Source organism: Falco punctatus (assembly GCF_963210335.1).
Source record: "Falco punctatus genome assembly, chromosome: 5".
NCBI classification, from domain to species: Eukaryota; Metazoa; Chordata; class Aves; order Falconiformes; family Falconidae; genus Falco; species Falco punctatus.
Genome location: NC_137584.1, coordinates 28,573,987 through 28,592,988, shown reverse-complemented (window position 1 = coordinate 28,592,988; position 19,002 = coordinate 28,573,987). Strand labels below are relative to the sequence as shown.

Sequence of the window (19,002 nt, the reverse complement as noted above, 5' to 3'; positions counted from 1 at the left end):
GATTTTCTGGAACCTTGTGTTTGAATTTTAATGGGGAAAATAATAGGTTTTTGACTGGGAGAGGGAAGCAAGCCTCAGGGGTCAGTTAAACTAGGTAAGCGTCATGCTAAAACAAAGCAGTAGAAACAGCTCCCTCCTCTGTCCTTCCCCTAAATAAACCTGGAAAATGAGTATATGAGTGAAGTGTTTCCCAAGATGTCTTGTTCTTTAATATTAATCTCTCTACCTAAACAAGGGTGATAAGTGGGAAAGTTTGTACTGCTTTTTTATGATGGAAAATTTTCAAGGATATTTGATAATACCGTCTGGATCCAAGTACCGTTAGTTTTGGATCAGTGAGTATGTCACGTTATATGAGGTTCAATTTTTAATTTGAAGCAAGTGTTTCTAGATAAGTATGTTGCAGCTTCTCTGAGTGCCTTGATCTTCATTGCATGAAAACTTGGAACTAAGTAACTCGTTTTTCTTTTCTATGCAGATTGAATTGATAGACAGAGTAGATGACATCTACCGAAACACTTCCTGGGACAATGGAGCCTTCAATGGGTACGGCATACAGATAGAGCAGGTATTCACTGAACTATGCAGAGAGTTTCCAATTTAAAGGATAAGAACATGGTTTAGATATCAGAGTTTCTGATAATTTTATCTGGATTAGAACTAAAATAATCAAATCCTACATTAACACCAGCCAAGAGCACTCTGAAATCTTGCCAGCGGTGGCAGTAGTGGTCTGACACGGCATGCCCATTTTCAGTTCCTTGCAGGGTTTGAGATGGGCATTTTCTGGGAGAATCTTTCCATATTTAATCTCAATTTTAAAGTGGGGGTTTTTTCCCCTGAATATGAGCAGTTCTTGTTTCTGTTAGACATACTCTTATGCATGTATTTAACGTTTGTGTCTATGGCCAGTGCTTAACTTACGAAGCCTGAATGGGCCAAACCCACAAATCCTGCCTGAAAGAGCTTTAATGACTGCCTTAGATATGATAGTGTAGAGGCTGGTATAAGGTAGATGCAGGGGATGTAGTGACTTCAATTTATATGATGGCTTCTGAATGTTAGTGCACAGAACTCTGGAAAAGGGCATTAAAAAAAGAGGACTCCATCAGCTCAGAGTACTGCAAGAGTTGTGGTGTGGAACGTGGAGACTACTAATGGTACAAGCTAAGCTAGCTGTCCCCGTGCTGGAAAAAGGTCGGCAGGAACAAAGAAGAAGAGTTAGTTGGGCAGGGAGGGGGAAAGAACGTGATGCACTAATTCTAGGTTACTGGGAAAGTGGCAGTCCTTTAAACTGTGTTTTGGTTAACTAGAACTCTGAAATGGTTTGGGGTTATTTATGCTAGATACAAATCCTGGTTGTATTTGGGTTTTTTGATAGAGTAGCATGCATCTCAGTGCATAGTGTTACAATGAAAACTGTTGATGTTGTCCTGTGAAAAGGCTGGTGTAGCTACTTAAGTTGTAGTTGGTGTATCTTAACTAGCAGAGGCTGAAGTTAGCATTAGAAGCTTGACGAGTTTGAGTTTTTCTCCTTGCAATTCTATTGAGACATTTAAAATTACAGTGAAAGCTTTTCTATAGCTATGAAATTGACCAGAATTCCTCTACATTGTTGTTGCCCTTTTGGAAATGTAGATTATCATCCACAATGAGCCAAATCTTGTAAAACCTGGAGAAAAGCATTACAATATGGCAAAAAGTTACCCAGATGATAAGAAAGATGCCTGGGATGTGAAAATGCTGCTAGAGGTAAGTTGTAACCCTTGAAAAATTGTGCCCCTTGCAGAGAATTACTCATTCATACAGCTGCTCTGTGGTAACAGACTAAACCCTTCTACTTCCTTTGCATGACGTGTAGATGTTACACAAAGGCAAACTAGCTGATGTGCCCTGTAGCCCATGGTAAAGGGCTCCATTGCATAATTACAGAGCACACACCAATTAGTGTTATTAATATGTGGCCTGAGTCAGAAAGGCAGTCCTGATATGTCTGGCCCTGAGACGGGCTGCCTTGTGACCTTCATCAGATTATTGTACTTGGTTTTCCCCTCTGTGTGAAAAGGGTAAATGAACAGACAAATTATGTAAATGAATGCATACGATGTACTTGGGTACTCATTTAATTTTCTACAGCTCTGTAGGACAGCTAAACGGCTGCTTTTTTCTGACTGAATCAGATCTAGGAGGTGCTTGTCTGGCTTATTAGATAAATGTTCTTACCTGTAGACTTGTAATATGCACTGTGAAGTGTCTTATAAAGATTTTTCTTTTTTTTTTTTTTTAAGCAATTTAGCTTTGATATTGCGGAGAAAGCAGCTCATGTGTGCCTTGCTCATCTCTTCACGTATCAAGATTTTGACATGGGAACACTTGGACTGGCTTACGTTGGCTCTCCCAGATCTAACAGCCATGGTGGCATTTGTCCTAAAGGCAAGGCTTCTTTTTCTTCCATCCCAGTTGTAGGTTGAAAGCTAGTTCTTGTTATTTGCATTTAATCCTCTTCTCCAGCTCTCACAGAGCATGATGTGTTGTTTGCCTAGACTCTAGTTACTGGTTTTTGGATAGAGTAGATGACCATTCTCTTGGCTGGAGCTGGAAGAAGAAAGGAGGGAAGGATAAAAGTCACTAAGCTATCTGGTGTGAACAAGCTGGCTAGAACAAACCCTGAACCACGGGCTGCTTTGTCTGAATGCATCTTGCAGTGGTTCAGGAGTGTCAGATGCCGTTATCTTGGAAATTTCTTATATTTTCCCCTTTACTGCAATACATGAGCTGTTTGTGCTGTGCTTGAAAGATTCCCCCCTCCAAAAACTGGCAAGAGACAGGGTCTCATTGGTGAGCCTGTGAGAACAATAAAGCTATTCCTTTCTCCAAACAAGGATCCCTCTCTCTCCCCGCAAAACCCTTGAAACCCAAGAAAAATGTTTGTCAGTTGTTGTTTATTTCTCACTTCTCTAGCTTATTATAGTCAAATTGCAAAGAAGGACATCTATCTGAACAGTGGCTTAACCAGCACCAAGAACTACGGGAAGACGATCCTCACAAAGGTAGGAGAGTGTCCTCCTCTGCACAGTCTGATGTATGTATATGTGTGTTGGTGATGTGTGCCATGGGATTTTGACAAGCTTCTGTGCTCTCTCGGAAACAAGCTGCTGGCTTTCTGATAAGTCAGGTCCCTGGGGACAAGGATGTAGGTCGTAAAACCAAAATCATTGGGTTTTGTTCTTGCTGACAAAGGGGAATCAGGACTGAATTGGAAGATTGAATTCACTGCAAAACAGGAATGAGGAAACATAGCTAGCGTGTAATAGGAGCTATAGTTGTCCAGATATAAACAAGGTTTTGATATATAAAGATGAAATCTAAATGTATTTTGCTTTAAAACAAAACACCCCAAAACAACCAAACCCTCAAACAGAACAAGCAGTATTGTACAAGTAGCCTTATAGTAATAATAAAATCAGTCTGCTGACTCAAATAAGAAAAGACTTACGTGTTTGCTACTACAGGCACCTAAAACATGCAGCTGGATGATTGTGTACACTTGGTCAGTTCCATTTGCAAGGTAAAACAGTGAAAGTAGTGCAGGCAAACTAGTTTTAGTTTGGGCCTTTTAGTGAAATTCCTCTACGTGATTTCTCTGTGTGTCCTGACAAAGTAGAGCAGAGAACAGTATAATACACAGGGCTTATTAGTGCTAATATTAAGCCTAATGTAAATTGTTGCTGTCTGGATTTTTTTTTCCCCATACTTGATAAGATAGTAGATATATAAAGGCCTGAATATGAGCTCTGTCTCACTTGTACCAGAGCAGTGCCTGTGTTTGCATCTACCAGATCTTTGCAGTTGGGCATATTTCTCTTCTGTTGACTTCAGATGACTTCTTCGCTGTGCTTTTCTGTAGCCTGATTATAAAGGGAATTTGTAATTGATGTGTGGGCTAAAACTTGGCACAGAAGCTGTCAAGAAGCTAGAAAAAAAAGACAGTGAAGCTTTGTGCTAGAGGGACGTTGACAAAGAGCTCTAGCTGTTGCCATGCTATTTGCATTCATTGTTCAATCTCCAAGCTGAAGTTCTGTCTTTGATTACAAAGGAGATTGTTTGCTGTCTTCCCAGCAGCAGGCACAGAGCTTGGGATGAGGGAGTGGGAGCATTACGGATTGGTTTCCACAGGAAAAGTGCTGTAGGGTGGCCAATGGTGTTAAAAACAAACAAACAAAAAATAAAAAACACCAAAACCCCCTGAAACAAAACCAAAACCCTACTTAAAAATCCTTCCCCAAATTAAACACAGTGAAGCACAGGAGTGATGTCTGGGCAGCTCTCCTGTCTCTGGCTCTTGCATTAGCTATGCCTAGACACAGACATTGGTGCTGCTCGCTGCAGTACTTGGTCCTCCCTGTGCCTGCAGAGCAGCTGGAATGACAGTTAGCTCATCAGAACTCGGTTCTCTCTCTCCTGAACTGCTCGGTCTCCTTGTGGTTAAGGTTTATTTCTGATCCAGTTTTATTTGTGGTTGTCATCTTGTGAGCGTGATGCCGTCTGCTGGTGAACGTGCTGTGAGGGGCGCGTGGCAAGGCAGAGCTGGTTTGGCACCCTCAGCAGAGGAAGTCCTGTCTTGCATAAATGATGATAGAAATCCTCCCTGTTGGGCCACATTTGCAGATGTCTTTCCTACTAATCGTGGAATAGAAGAGCTTATTCAGCACTCCTAATGTCATCATCCATTTAGAAGAAATAATTCTAATGGCAAGATATGTTAAACAAGAGATTGACTAATTGTAGTAGCTGGTGTGTGTTTGGATTGTTCTTTGTTTCAACTTTTTATGCCTTCCAGCTATTTAAAAGCAATTTTTCATATTCTAAATATCTGCATTGTATTGAAAACAAGATTGAATCTCTATTCTAGGACAGCATTTTGCATTTAACAGTGGTTTAGTATTCAAACCTAGTCCTGGAACATGTGTTTGGAAATGGACCATAATTTTACTTGCCTTCAGTTCCTCAATTCTAAAAAAACAACCAAACACACATAAAAAAACCCAGCCCCCCCCCAAACAACTTCATAGCGGGAAATCCTTTTCCATCTCAGTGTATCTTAGAATTGCTGGTGGCCCGCAAATAGCTGGGATCTTCTGTCCTGTCCTGCTCACACTAGTTTTTTTTCCACATTGCTTTTCTCATGTTCAAAAAAGGAGGCTGACCTAGTTACGACACATGAACTCGGACATAACTTTGGAGCAGAGCATGATCCTGACAGTCTGCCGGAATGTGCGCCCACTGAAGACCAGGGAGGGAAATACGTTATGTATCCAATTGCTGTCAGCGGAGATCATGAAAACAACAAGGTATAGTTGCATAGCGTTGCTTCCATGTACAAGTTTCTGCTATGTCAGTGACCCTTTGCGTGGAAGGGCTATTTAGTTAATGATTCCTGTAGCTTGAAGCCATCAGAATGTAATGGATTAGCTATAAAAAGAAAACATCCTTGCATGTTGTTGGGTTCTCTGCAAGATAAGCTCATCTTTGGATTCTGAGTTTCACTGGAGTTCATAGCATGTCCAGGTGCTTTTTTAATTAGGTTTTTGTAATAAGCTGTGGCCACATGCTGCTAAAAGCAAGTCATCAGCAAGAGTCAAACGCAGGACCTTCAGTACCAAATAGCATTTGGGTGGTCCATAGCTGTTCTTGTTGGAGAGAGACTGCCGGGCGCCACAGCCATGGTGCTTGCTAGTCTCAGAAGCTTGCACTGGCAGCGTGGACTTGGCCTTGTGCCTGTTCTGCAGATGAGAAACCAAGATTATGGAGGGAACGATTAGTCTGCAGTCTACTCTGACTTGTTGTGGTTCATGCCTAGTCCCGCTGCCAAGAGGCAGCACAGTCTCTCCCTGTTGCTACAACTTCGCTTCCATTCTTGGGTTGCTAGTGCTCCTGAAGCTGTGGGAGAGCTGGAGTTAGCTCTAACCCTGAACCAGACTGCGTGCGGGTGGCCCTGCATTGTAATGTAGCAATGTCCTTTATGGACCCAGCCGTTACTTTCCTGTCTTAAAATTTTCCCAAGGTATCAAACTGGCAGTATTGAAGGAGTAACTGCTTTCTGAGGCACCCAAACTGGAGGTGTAAGGAAGCTGAGGCTGTCCTAGATGCCATGTGTTGATAGAAGGGTATGCTCCTCAGTGCTGCTCTTTTCCCTCGTCACTCTAGATGTTCTCAAGCTGCAGCAAAAAATCCATCCATAGGACCATAGAGATCAAGGCCCAGGAGTGCTTCAAAGAGCGCAACAACAAAGTGTGTGGGAACTCCAGGGTGGATGAAGGGGAGGAATGCGATCCTGGCCTCTTGCACCAACAGGCTGATCCCTGCTGCTCTGCAGACTGTAAACTGAAAGCTGGCGCGAAATGCAGGTAGGGGGAAGCTGCAACTTTTCTTAACGTGGGAGAGGATGGGCTGGGCTGAAGGCTCCTAAAGCCACCTGCAGTGTCACAGACCTGTTCCTTGCCTTTAAGGCTTAAATGTGTGAGCTGAAGACAGTAAAGGAATTTGGGAAAGGCTGCTGTGTGTATGCACTGTTTGCATACATCAATTTTTATAGCATTCTTTTTCTGACAAGTGTCAAGAGCTACAGGCTTGAAGCAAACTTAGGCAATCAAAAATTAATTTTAAAAATATCCTGTGCAAATACAATTTTTGCTTGTATTTCAAGGTGGCTTTGAACCAAGGTCACATACTGGTATTTTCAAGACTGCTGCAAAATGTGTATGAGCAGACAACACAGTGACTGCCCTAAATAAGCCCTCTTTCTGTTCTTGCTCTTTGTGGTGTTCGTGGCCCTGTTGCAATGTAGTGTCCAATCTGTTTTTTCAGAGTTCAGCACTGCACCACATAACAGTAGAGAGCTTGTGCAATTCCTGTTGTTTAGCAAGAAGTTCCATCAATTTTAATGCTTTTGACCTAAGGTCCTTCTTGCATTAGGTACGGAGCATTGAGTGTAAAGAAAGCACAGAATAAAGAGTAGTAAACCTTCAGGGACAAACAGAAGAGGGGAGAAATGTGTAGGGAAGAGTGTATAGAGATCTTCTCCAAAGTTGCACAGCAAGTGACAAGAAGAGGATCCAAGTGCCTTGAATAAATGAGTCCCTGCGTAGTCTCTCAGTGTGTTGTACTTTCTGTGCTTTTACCTTTGATAAATGAAGAGTGAGTGGGTGTGTAGAAAGGTGGTTGTGGGAGGAGGCAGAGGGCAAGGGTTTTGAATCACTGAGTCTCCAAGAAATACCTTTTATTTTTTTCCCCTTTAACATCCTTTTCCTCTGGCTTTGTCATACTTGTACTTCTTTTTTAAAAAGTTGCTTAATAATTCTTTCTTTCTTTCTGATCTTTCCGTAGTGATCGGAACAGTCCCTGCTGTAAAGGCTGTCAGTTTGAAAGTGCACAGAAGAAATGCCAAGAAGCCATAAATGCCACTTGTAAAGGAGAGTCTTTTTGCACTGGTAGGCTGTGGTTCTCTCTCCTTTACGTCAGCTAGCAAAGTGCTTCAGGCTCAGTGTCCTGTTCGATCTGCTTTCAAACTAGTGCCCTTTATGCATCCAGTACATGTAATTTTAGAGATCAGTTAAGCATCATGGAATTACCTTACAATGAGTTCTGTTGTAGTTGAGGAGTCACTCGGTGATTTACTGCCCAGAAGAACATGAAAAATGTTGACTTTTTTTTTTTCCTTCTTTCCCTTAAAAGAAAAAAAAGCAGAACACTGTGTCACTGGGAGGGGACAAGAATGAGCTGAATTTTGCCATAGAAAGGGTGGAATTACTGCAACTCTGCTTCACTTCCCCACTTGTTTACTTCCTCCTCATAAACTTTCCCGGAGGCAAGGAGTCATGTCAGAGCGCCTGCTTTGCTGGTGGTGCCTCCAGGGTCTGCTGCCTACTGCTTAGATGCCAGAGTGCCACAGTGCCAGAGTTGTTGAAAGCCTCCAGAGCTTCCGCTGTCTCTTGGAGGAGCTGGCAGGCAGCCTGCAGATGAATCACAGAATGGTCAGGGTTGGAAGGCACCTCTGGAGATCATCTAGTCCAGGGGTCCTCAAACTACGGCCCGCGGGCTGGATACGGCCCCCCAGGGTCCTCATTCCGGCCCCCGGTATTTACAGACCCCCCCCTGCCGGGGGTTAGGGGGGAAACCAAGCAGCCGCAGATGACTGCCTGCCACTGCATCCGCGCCGGCCCCCTGGTTAAAATGTTTGAGGACCCCTGGACTAGTCCAACCCCCTGCTAAAGCAGGTTCCCCTAGAGCAGGTTGCACAGAGGCACATCCAGGTGGGTTTTGGATGCCTCCAGAGAAGGAGACCCCACAGCCTCTCTGGGCAGCCTGTGCCAGGGCTCTGGCACCCTCCCAGTACAGAAGTTCTTCCTCACATTCAGGTGGAACTGCCTGTGTTGCAGTTTGTGCCCGTTGCCCCTTGTCCTGTCGCTGGGCACCACTGACAAGAGCCCGGCCCCATCCTCTTGGCACTCGCCCTTCAGACATCTGCAGGCATTGGTAAGGTCCCCTCTCAGTCTTCCCTCCTCCAGGCTGAACAGGCCCAGCTCTCTCAGCCTTCCCTCACAAGGGAGATGCTCCACTCCCCTCAGCATCCTCGTTGCCCTCCACTGGGGCCTCTCCAGTAGTTCCCCATCTCTCCTGAACTGGGGAGCCCAGCACTGGACACAGCTCCCCAGACGCAACCTCACTGGGGCAGAGCAGAGGGGACAATGACCTCCCTGATCTGCTGCCCGTGCTCCTCCTAATGCACCCCAGGGTCCCATTGGCCTTGGCCACCAGGGCACACTGCTGGCCCATGGGCACCTCGCTGCCCACCAGCACTGCCAGGCCCTTCTCTGCAAAGCCAGGACAAGCTAAGAACAGGCTATTGGGGTTCCTCCTCGGGATGAGTCTGGATTTCCTTTATTTTCCTCTTTTCTTCTGCACACTTAGGTGCTCTGCCCTTTGCTGTAACACAGTCCTCCTGCTCTGTTGACCCCCATCTGTAGGGAACAGCAGCGAGTGCCCCCCTCCAGGGAATGCTCCAGATGATACAGTCTGCGTGGATATGGGGAAGTGCAAGGATGGGGAGTGCGTCCCTTTCTGCGAGAGGGAGAAGAACCTACGGTCGTGTGCGTGCAATGGTGGGTGACGTGGGACTGATCTGAAATGTGTGCTTCATCTCTGCTCCTCAGTGCTGGCTTTGCTGTGGGCTTGCCCGTTGGAGAGCCGAGTTTATGGTTTCTGAAAAGTTTAAACCTTTGTTCCTTTCAGGGCTTGTGGTTTCTGTTTAGAAAAGGCCTGTGAATGTCCTCCTGTCTTCTGACAGTCTGGGTTGAAGTCATTAAGATGAGACTTACAGTCTGGCACCCTGGTTAGAGAGGGTGCTCTCCTGTCTTCCACGTTCTCTGTCATAGTAGACAGGAGGGATCATGAGGAGATGTCAGCCAACCTCCAGACCAGGCATGGCACAGGAGTAGTGGCCTCCAACAAGTGGTTAAAGAAAGATTTCAAAGAGGTTAAAGTTCTTGAGAACGTAAGATCCTCAAGTCCAGACCCCTGCTACTGCAAACCTGTCTGCCATGTACTTCTGTCAATAAGTTTTGCCGCTCACTTGCTCCCCGTGTTGATTGTCTCTGAAATGCGGTGAGGCAGCTGGGAGTAGGAGAGTAGGAGGAAAGCTTCAGTGAGGCAGCGCGAGGAAGCGCTGTGAGCGCCGCCACGTTGAGATGGAGGGCATAGCCAAGGAGAAGGGAGCCTAGAGGACCCAAAGCCCAAGAAGTATTTACATCTGTCTTTTGGATGTGTTTGGAACCTCTTTGCTGCCCTGGTGATTCCTGCGGTGCTGGGGTATCAGCTTGGAGAGCTTGGTCCCGCTGTGTCCCCTGATATGTTGCACAGGGCACGTGGTTGGGTTTTGGGCTTGGTCGTCAGAGTGCCTGGCACGGGGTGACGCGCACAGTCCTGCCCTCCCTGCGGGGAAGCTGGGCAGGAGCATGGTCACCCGGGGCCACGTGGGGTTATGGGTTGCAGGTGACTCTCGGTGCTTCAGAGGAATGAGTTTGTTGCTTCGTTACAGAAACGGATAATTCCTGCAAGGTGTGCTGCCGGGACGAGCAGGATAGGTGTGTACCGTACGTCGATGCTAACGACCAGTTCCTGTTCCTGCGCAAGGGGAAGCCCTGCACTGTGGGCTTCTGTGATACCAATGTAAGTTTTCCCAGCTGTCAGCGCACTGCATGCTCTGCTGCCGAGGCTGGGCGTTGCAGAGTCCTCTGTGACGAAGCCTCTGCTGGTAAAGCGAAGGCAAAGCTCGACGCGCTGCTGAGCGGGGCGATACTGTTAGTACCTCTGCGTAGGATAAATATGAAAGGGTGTCCGAGGCTGCAGGTGGAGGTTGGTTTTGCAGCAGCCTGTGCAAGGTGAAGCTGTTGCCTTCTGCCGTTGCTTATCACCCCCCTTCTGCCGCCCCCGCAGCTCAGCCAGCCAGCAGTTTGTGCGAAGGAGGCGAATGAGCGCGGCTGTAAGCTCGGCTAGGTTTGCAGCGCTTGCTGTGTCAGTTGTTCACGTTAGCTCGATTAATTTTGACTAAAATATTTCAGGTTGGGGAGCAATCACGTGGAAGTCTAGCTTGGTGGTATCTGACAGGGGCAGGGAGAGTGGCGGGTTGCTGGCACTCGGTGACCATCGTTTCCGTGGTACAGCCACACAGCCAGCCGCCTCCCCTGCAGACACCGGTGGCTGAAGCCACACTGGGTGTCGGCAGAAGTCCGTTTGGGGGGGGGGGGAGCACGCCCCAGCCCTTCTGCTGGCAGAGCTGGGGGACCGATGATCTGCTGTGTTAAACCAGCACAGCCCAAGGGTCTGGCTGTTTGTAACCTTCTGCAGCCTTCTCAGGGGGGCGATGGGAACTGAGGCTTCTGGTGCTTAAACCTCGCCAGAAGCTTCAGTTTTATGTCACCTAACGTGGGGCGAGGGTGGGGCAGTTTTTGCAAGTTTCAGACGTTAAAATTTCATCTGTTTCAGGCAGCAATAGAATTGAAACCATTTTGCCAGAACTAAGAGCGGTGCAAATGGGCTGCAGCTGCTGGGCGTGAATGTAAATCTGTATGCAGAATGCGAGTCAAGTGCTGCTGTGTCTGTCGTTTTAATTTCATTACTCTTTGTATCTTCTTCCCTTTGCAAGAAGGCGGTAGTTATTGCTTAGATTATTTTGTAAATAAGGGTTTACTTTTGCAGGGCAAATGCGAGAAGCAAGTACAGGATGTGATTGAACGATTTTGGGATTTCATAGACCAACTCAGCATCAATACTTTTGGTAAGATACGTAACCATATCCTTTGGGGGTTTTTTTGAGTTCATGACATGAACCTCTGAAGCCCTGGAGGGAGTTAGCTGGCTGGTTCATTCATGCCCTGTATGCGAGCATAGCTAGTAGCTGTGTTTAAGCGCTGATCTTGCCTTTTAAAGCTGAAAGGATGGGCCATCACTTCGCATTTTTCCACTCTGTTATTTTTTAGGCATCTTCCAAGCTTGTAAAGGAGATGATAGCTTCTTGTCTGAATACCAAGAAGTAGGTTAATTAGAGAAAAGGAAATAACAGACAGTCTTTTTAGAGGTCAGCTAGATTCAGCACAGTAGAAAGTGGGCCACTCGGTAGGATTTAAATGTCAACAGACTGGGAGAGGAAAACCTCATTTCTCTCTTACTTAAGAGAACCACGCACCTCAAGCTGTGTGCTTGAACCGTGTCACTGCCCGGTGATTGTGAGTGGGCCTCCTTGGTCTTCATCCCCACCGTGCAGTGCCAGCAGGTGCCCCCCCCAAGTGTCACGCCATGTCTCACTCCACATTACTGGCACCGTACAAAACCTGTTAAGCAGCCGGCGCTGCGTAACTGTGTGTGCTCACCGTACTGCTGTGCCCACACAGTGTAATCTGGGTTTGGGGCTTCCAATCTCGAGTTCTAGGATCAAAAAAATTATTTCTTAGGTAATTGTTAAAGCTATTTAATAGCCTGCTCAGGTAGGGACAGTTTGATGTTCAAATACTTTGTTTGTGGAGGCTGTAAAGTCAGGATTTAGTAACAGACTCGGGGTGTGTCTTGTGTAACTGAGAGGGGGAGCTTGGCTGGCTCAGTGTAGCCTGTTCCCAGTCAATTCACATTAAATGTTACAGTCTGTCAGCATTTCTCACCAGAGAAGAACAGAGGAAAAAAACTGTTCATGTTCAAATATTGGATACAATTTTCTAAAATTACAGAATTTCTTTTATTTTTGCCTAGTCCTGCAGCTTGTGCTTTTCTGAGCAATTCTGTGGCTTGGCTTGCATGAGCGGTGGCTGCAGAATGGTGTTACATGTGTACGTTCATGAAATGGTGTTTGTAGGTAACTAACAGATTTGACCTGATTTCGCAGGGAAGTTCCTAGCGGATAATATAGTGGGCTCTGTGCTCGTCTTCTCCCTGCTTTTCTGGATTCCTCTGAGCATCCTTGTGCACTGCGTGGTAAGATGTCTTTGAGTTGATTGCCGTGTTGGGTTGAGCTGTAAGAGAACACCCTTCCTATGTGAACTGGCAGACATCTGTGGGAGAAGGTGATGGGAAGCTTTTAGCAAACCCCAGCGGGGAACCCAGCATATGTGAGACTTACTGCTCCTGCAACAGGCGAAACTCGGGCTTAACTCTGCCGGGCTCGGCAGGCCTGGCGTGCCCGTGACTGTTCCCTGGAGCCCTTCCCATTCTCTCCTAGGCAGGCTTTCCTCCTCCATCTCCTGAATTGTACCCAATTATAAGTTTGGTGATTTCTATTAAGAGTCAAAGTTTTCTAAAGCCCTGCTAAGAAATAAGACGCGTTTTGTGGGGAGACCCATAGCGGGAAGTGGTCCTGGTTGACGTTGGGTGGATGGGTCAAGGGAGAGCTCGCGGCAAGGGGGAGCGTGGGCACATGGTGTGGGTGGCAGTGTGGGGTTAGAGCAGAGGATTGCTGTGCCCACAAGCACTCCGGGGGGGATGGGAAGGTAGAAGGTAGGGGAAGGGACAAGAGCCCCACGCACTGCTGTGTACCTGCAGGGAAAACGGGGATCTTCTAACTGTAAAACTTAACCTTTTTTATTTTGTGTGTCTGTGTTGGTTTGCGTGTGTGTGTGTTTGCTTTCCAATAGGACAAGAAGCTGGACAAGCAGTATGAGGAGAACACGAAGTCCCTGTTTTGCCCCAGTGTAAGTTGCTGTCAAGTATGAATTGGCAGAAAGCTCTCCCATGTGTGTTAGCAAATCTGAACCTAAGGTGGGCGCAGAGTATTTATCAAAGGAGCGATGACAGAGAGACGTGGAGCCCTGTGCCTCACGCTGCGGATGGATGGATCAGTTAGAGGGGAAACGGTCTTCTCCAGCAAGCCAGTGTTGGACATACCGAGCACTGCAGCTCGGTGGGGCCTGGCTGTTCCTTCCTGTAGCAGCTGTGCCTTGACCTTGTTGCCGGAGCAGCTCTCCTGCAGCAGCCGCAGCTCCCAGGGCAGGAAGCCATGCCGCTCTGCGGAGCACCGCCTCGCGCAGTGGGTGCCTGTGCGCAGCGTCCCCTCAGCACAGGTCACTTGGCAGCTTCAACCACAAGCCGCTTGTTCCCAGCCAGGTGGTGTCAGCAAAGCATGAGGCTCAGCAGGGTGATGCTGCAGAAAAACCTCTGCCAAACACAGCGGCTTTGCTGCAGAGGGGTTGGTTGCAGGAGGTGCCTTCTAGGGGCCCGATGTGCTAAAGCCTTCCAGTTGCGTACGGGAGAGCGGGCCTCAGGGTGCAGGCCACCCATCGGTGACACTTCTCACCTTGTAGATAGCAAGCTGGGAGAGGGGAAGAGCAAAAAAAGTGCCTAGATACATTTTAATTACAGCACAGCACAGGGCGCCTTCTGATGTAAATTTCTGGGTATCCTGTCCAGTGCTTTGACACCTCAGTTCTTGATTAATAACTGAAACTTTCAGCTACGGAAATGTCCTTTTGTAACGGGAGGTGGAAAAAACCCTCCTGCAGAGCTTTCTTGCCCAGCCCCTGAGGGAAGCACACTGAAGTCAGAGGCTGCTGAGGCAGATTGCCTCTGGCACCTGCTCTGGTGTAACTGGAGGCGATCTTAGTTTAGGTGCCCAGTAGTTGGCCTTGAATGTCCTAAGAAAAGTCACCTTAGGGCTTTAATACCTGAATTCAGTCAAGAAGATGCCAGAAGCAGGTTGTAGCCTTGTTGTAGCACAGGTACAGTTAATGGGTTCCTTGCACCAGCAAGAGTTTTAACGAACAAATCTTGTGCCTTTTGGATTTGCTGAGGATTGAGTAGTTGGGAATGCGGTACTGGCAGCAGGTCAGCCTCTCATCCTGCCCGCTGTTGGCATTTACTGATGCCAAAACAGCACAGAGTAACTGCTCAAGACACAAATTTTGTCTTTAAGCAGCAAAGGTATTTATTTCATGCAATGTTAGGGAGCTAGCCTTTTTGCATTGGACAAACTAGCTCCCAAGTTTTCAGTGAAAAGTCAGGTAATTTATACAGTTTTCATGAGAGGTTACAGCATCTTTACATACCTATTCATTTGATTTTGACACCTAATCATTCTATTCATAATGGGTGGGATCTAGGTGGAGTGAACTTTTCAACTTTCTTTGTTTAACAGTTTCCTGACTCATGGTCTCCTTATCTCCTTCAGGTGCCCACCTTACCTTTCCTAATTATTCAGAGTACATTCCTTTCACACAAACAGAGCATCACCCAGAGCATTGTACCAAACTCATCCTTACCAGTCTTTTTAAGACCTTGCTCTGTTTCATACCAGGGGTTGTGAGGATGTCTTTTTACGCCCAGAAATCCCTGGATATTTTCCAAACCATGCTCAAAATAGAACAGAAACCAGTGGGCTTTAACTTAATCTGAGGTGCAGAGTCTGGGTGTGATCGCAGTGGTCCCCCCGGTGTTCAGTGCAACTTCCTGCACGTGAAGGGGGGAACTCTCCAGTTGGAAGAGTGGGATAAGCTGTACCGTGGCCAGTTTCCCTGCACTGAGCTCTTGGTGTTGTCTGGCTTGACCGTGCATTCCCAGTCCTGGGTTTTGCCAAAGCAGTGTTGGGCCCCAGGGGAGGTGGGGCTGAGTCGTCAGCTCTGTCCCGGTCACCCGTGGTGCTTTTATGTGGAGAAGGAACACGCAGAGATAAAAGGGCCTTTCTGCCATTAGGGCTCAGCGTAGCTGAATTTCTTGAGGAAAAACCTACTCAATGAACGACTTCTTTTGGATGGTCCCTTGCTCCTACGTTATGTATAAATCTACTGTGAAACTCAAAATCGGACTCCCTTCCTCCTTTCCCCCCCCGCGCAGTGGGCTCAGCCCGGCTCGCGCAGGGTAACCTGCAGCGCACACCGCTGCTGGGGGCGGCGGGGAGGACGCGGTTGCCTTTAAACCGTTCTAACAGCAGTGCGGGTGCTGCTCAGATGGTGCCTGTTTGTTGCCCGTTCCCTTTGAAAACGGCGCAACAAAAACTGAACCTTGGACTAGATCCCGGTTGCTTCTCCCTGTGACGAGGCTGCTTGTGTCTTGCAGAACGTGGAGATGCTCAGCAGCCTGGACTCCGCCTCTGTTCGAATCATCAAGCCCTTCCCTGCAGCGCAGTCGACCAGCCGGCACCAGCCACTGCAGCCCATCACGGCTGTGCCGGCTGTCGCTGCAGCACCGAAACAGGACCACCAAAGAATGGACACTATCCAGGAGGACCCAAGCACTGACTCTCACATTGACGAGGACGGGTTTGAGAAGGACCCTTTCCCAAATAGCAGCTCGGCCGCCAAATCTTTTGAGGACTTGACGGATCATCCTGTCATTAGGAGTGAGAAAGCTTCATCCTTTAAACTACAGCGCCAGAACCGTGTAGACAGCAAAGAGACAGAATGCTAATGTCTTGCTGCCTTCTAAATGTGTGACTTGTATCTGCAAAAAAAGGATCTAAAACCATTTCATTTATATAAATATAAATATATGTATATATATTTTTGTGAGGGAGTGGGAGAAATAAGGAAGTGACCTACTGCAGATGCTGGTCATGTGTATGACCTTCCTTAAATTACAATTACTAGAGCATTATATCTTTTAAAAAGGAAAATCCAAACTAAAACTGGCTTGTTTTTGAAGCTTTTTGGATTTGTTTTTCTATTTCCTTGACCTTTAACATTTCCTTCAACCTGTGGTGCAAAACCAAATATCCTGCTGGATATTGGATTGTGTATATCAGCCTTTTTTATAATTTAATATTTTGTAGACGGACAGCACTGATAGACAGAATTAAGGGGCTTTTAAAAACAAAATGAAAACACAGCAGTATGTTCCATGTAGATCATTTAGCGATTTAAGGTACATGCCTGAACAGATGCCTTGAGAACAGAATGGGATTAATGAAACGGATAAAAATACAGTCTCACAGCACTGAATGAAGATGCATGATCAGAATCAAGAAGCTTAACACAGCTTCTAAAGAAATAAAACCAAAAGGATAACAGAGAGGCTGTTAAACCTTGCCCGATGCATGGAAATGCTCCTCTAGCAGGAACCTCTTTTGCCTCTAGCTGTGAACTTGTCTTTGTGGCTTTTGTTGGGAGTTTCCCACTCTGCTGAGAGGCCTGTGTGTCACAGGTGGCTGGTAGCAGCAGGCAGTAAGGAGGGAAATCATTGATGTGGATGAGGACTGTTTTAACCAGCTGTTTCAGTGCAGAAATGTTTCTCTAAATGTTATTTTGAAATGGGTAACACTGTTGTTGAGATGTTCAAAGAGCTGAGCCTCAGTTGGCTGTGCCCTTTGGAAACTCCTGCTGCATAAATAAGGGGTGGTGGTGAAATTTACTCCATTGCGGGGGGGGGGGGGGGGGGGGCATTTGTTTAAAAATAGTGAATTTAACCAAAAAAGAAAGAAAACTTTGTTAAACTTACAGGGCAAGTATAAGGAGGAGAATTCATGAATTCAAATTCCCACACAGGTCGTAAAATGTGACGTTAAGAAGTTGGTAATCTAATGCTGTCCTCTGATACACGTGGAGATGTGTAAGGTGAGCCAGGATGGTTTAGGTTAGTGGCAGATGGGCTGACAGTGCAGTCACAGAGCAACCACGATAGTAAAGCAGAATCTTTAATTCTACATACATTTGCTCCCATAATACTCTGCTGATAGAACTGACATAAAGGGGGACCAAGGGTCAAACCGTTGGAACTGTTACAAGCCTGTGCTCAGCTACGGGGGAGCCACAGCTGCAGGAAGCATCTGTGTGCTGGAAGGATTCCCCCCTCTCCTCCCTGCCTGAGGATACCTGTTACACTAGTACTTGAACTGTGTGCCTTACGGTATTTCTGTCTGACTGGCTGTTGTGGTTTATATACTGATTTTGAACTTTGTTTGGGGTTTGTTTTTTTTGTTTGGGTTTTCTTTTTTTGATTCAGTGCAAAGTACATGTGTGAGGAGTTAATTTAATTCCCGGTACAATAAAAGCTTTTTATACTAAAAAAAAAAATAATTAGCTAGCTGAGCTGTTTCTGTCCATCCTTTTAGAAAAGATGTAAGTTCTTCTGTTGTCAACCCCTGAGTTAAGCCTGGCTGTGCAGTCAGACTTGAGCCAGTCAGAAGTAACTGCTCCCCTCTGGAACTCAGCTGCTGCAGAGGCCAAACGCTGAGCACCCCCAGGGCTGCCCTGCTTCCCCCAGGGAGGGAGCTGGTCTTGCCTGGTGTGTTATGGTCAGTTCTAATGGTGAAATTCGTATCTAAGGTATGGGGGGGTGCTCGGATGCCTTCTCAGGTAGCAAACCTGTAAAAGAGGAATGGCAGGCACTTGGGAGCACAAAAATGGAGGTTTGGAGCAGCCCTTGGAAATCACAGAATCTATCCCCAATCTGAGCCTTGCTCTAGACGCTGTGAAAGTAGTACCTGCAAGTGCCTTTGCAACACCGAGTGCAGGGAGATCCACAGCTTCCACAGGGAGCTTCCTCTGCTGCTTAGCCAGCCTTTCCTGGAAGCATTTCTTACAGAAAGGACAGCCCCATTTCATATATTCATCTTTAGTTATAAATCAAGCTAGCTTCTGGTCTGGCTCCAGGCACATGAAAAATAACTACTTGTGCTGCACTTCGTAACACCATTACATAGCGGAGGACAGTCTTGGCCAACTTGTCTGATTTGAGGAAGCAAAGGCAGCCTCACGGCGCGAACAGTGCAGGACATCTTGACGCGCTCTGATCTGTCTGTCTCACTCAATGCATAATAAGTACATCGCTATCGGCCTCATCTGGTTTGTGCCAATGTAACGACAATGGTGACAATGCTGCACTGTATGTCATTTGCCATCAAGTGAAGGAGACCTTTCAAGTGAGCTTTGGTATTCATCCGTCATTTAACTGATACAACAGATGAGTACTACATACTACGTATAGCTTTTGTTCAAGAGAACACAAACTACGAAAACTACCTTCACAAACTGCAAAAAATTGCCTGAAACCTAGATGAAATTCAATAAGCATAGAAAAAAAGCAGTTTGGGAAATAATTAGCTAGCCAGATAGCAGCAAAAGTGAGGATACTACTGCACCACAGATTAAAATCAAATAAAGAGATGAAACCCCTACATAATTCTGGGCTGTATTAACGTGCATCACCAGCTTTATACCACCCAAGAACACCCACTGCTTTGAAATCTGCGCCTATACACAACGGCCAGGTGTAGAGAAGCTGCTGCTGGTGCCAAAAGAAGTTAAACTTTAAAAGCCCTGCTCTGAACTACAATACAGCGCTATAAAAAGCCTCACTCTAAAGCTCAGATAATGGCTTTTACTGCTGTATTACAGCCAAATAAATTAATCTGGACTAACATTAACGGCTCTCAAGAAGCTCCACGCTCCTGCCTCTTACCACTCCTAGGTGTTTAAAGCCAGTAGATTGTATTGACCAAAGTGTAATCCCCAAAGCTCAACTGAGCCGGGA

At 46.5% G+C, this 19,002-nt stretch overlaps 1 protein-coding gene across 1 annotated transcript in view; it reads left to right on the top strand.

The window, feature by feature from the left end:
- The window catches only part of ADAM17 (ADAM metallopeptidase domain 17), a 36,428-nt gene extending 18,885 nt beyond the window's left edge, over nt 1-17,543 (top strand). The window contains exons 7-19 of the mRNA XM_080387850.1: nt 479-568; nt 1,639-1,752; nt 2,289-2,433; nt 2,962-3,050; nt 5,199-5,351; nt 6,208-6,407; nt 7,387-7,490; nt 9,027-9,161; nt 10,097-10,227; nt 11,257-11,335; nt 12,434-12,522; nt 13,179-13,235; nt 15,592-17,543. Of these exons, the coding sequence (XP_080243976.1) occupies nt 479-568; nt 1,639-1,752; nt 2,289-2,433; nt 2,962-3,050; nt 5,199-5,351; nt 6,208-6,407; nt 7,387-7,490; nt 9,027-9,161; nt 10,097-10,227; nt 11,257-11,335; nt 12,434-12,522; nt 13,179-13,235; nt 15,592-15,942 (1,737 nt within the window). The 3' untranslated portion in view covers nt 15,943-17,543. The remainder of the gene's footprint in view (nt 1-478; nt 569-1,638; nt 1,753-2,288; nt 2,434-2,961; nt 3,051-5,198; nt 5,352-6,207; nt 6,408-7,386; nt 7,491-9,026; nt 9,162-10,096; nt 10,228-11,256; nt 11,336-12,433; nt 12,523-13,178; nt 13,236-15,591) is intronic.
- Nucleotides 17,544-19,002: the final 1,459 nt, after the last annotated feature.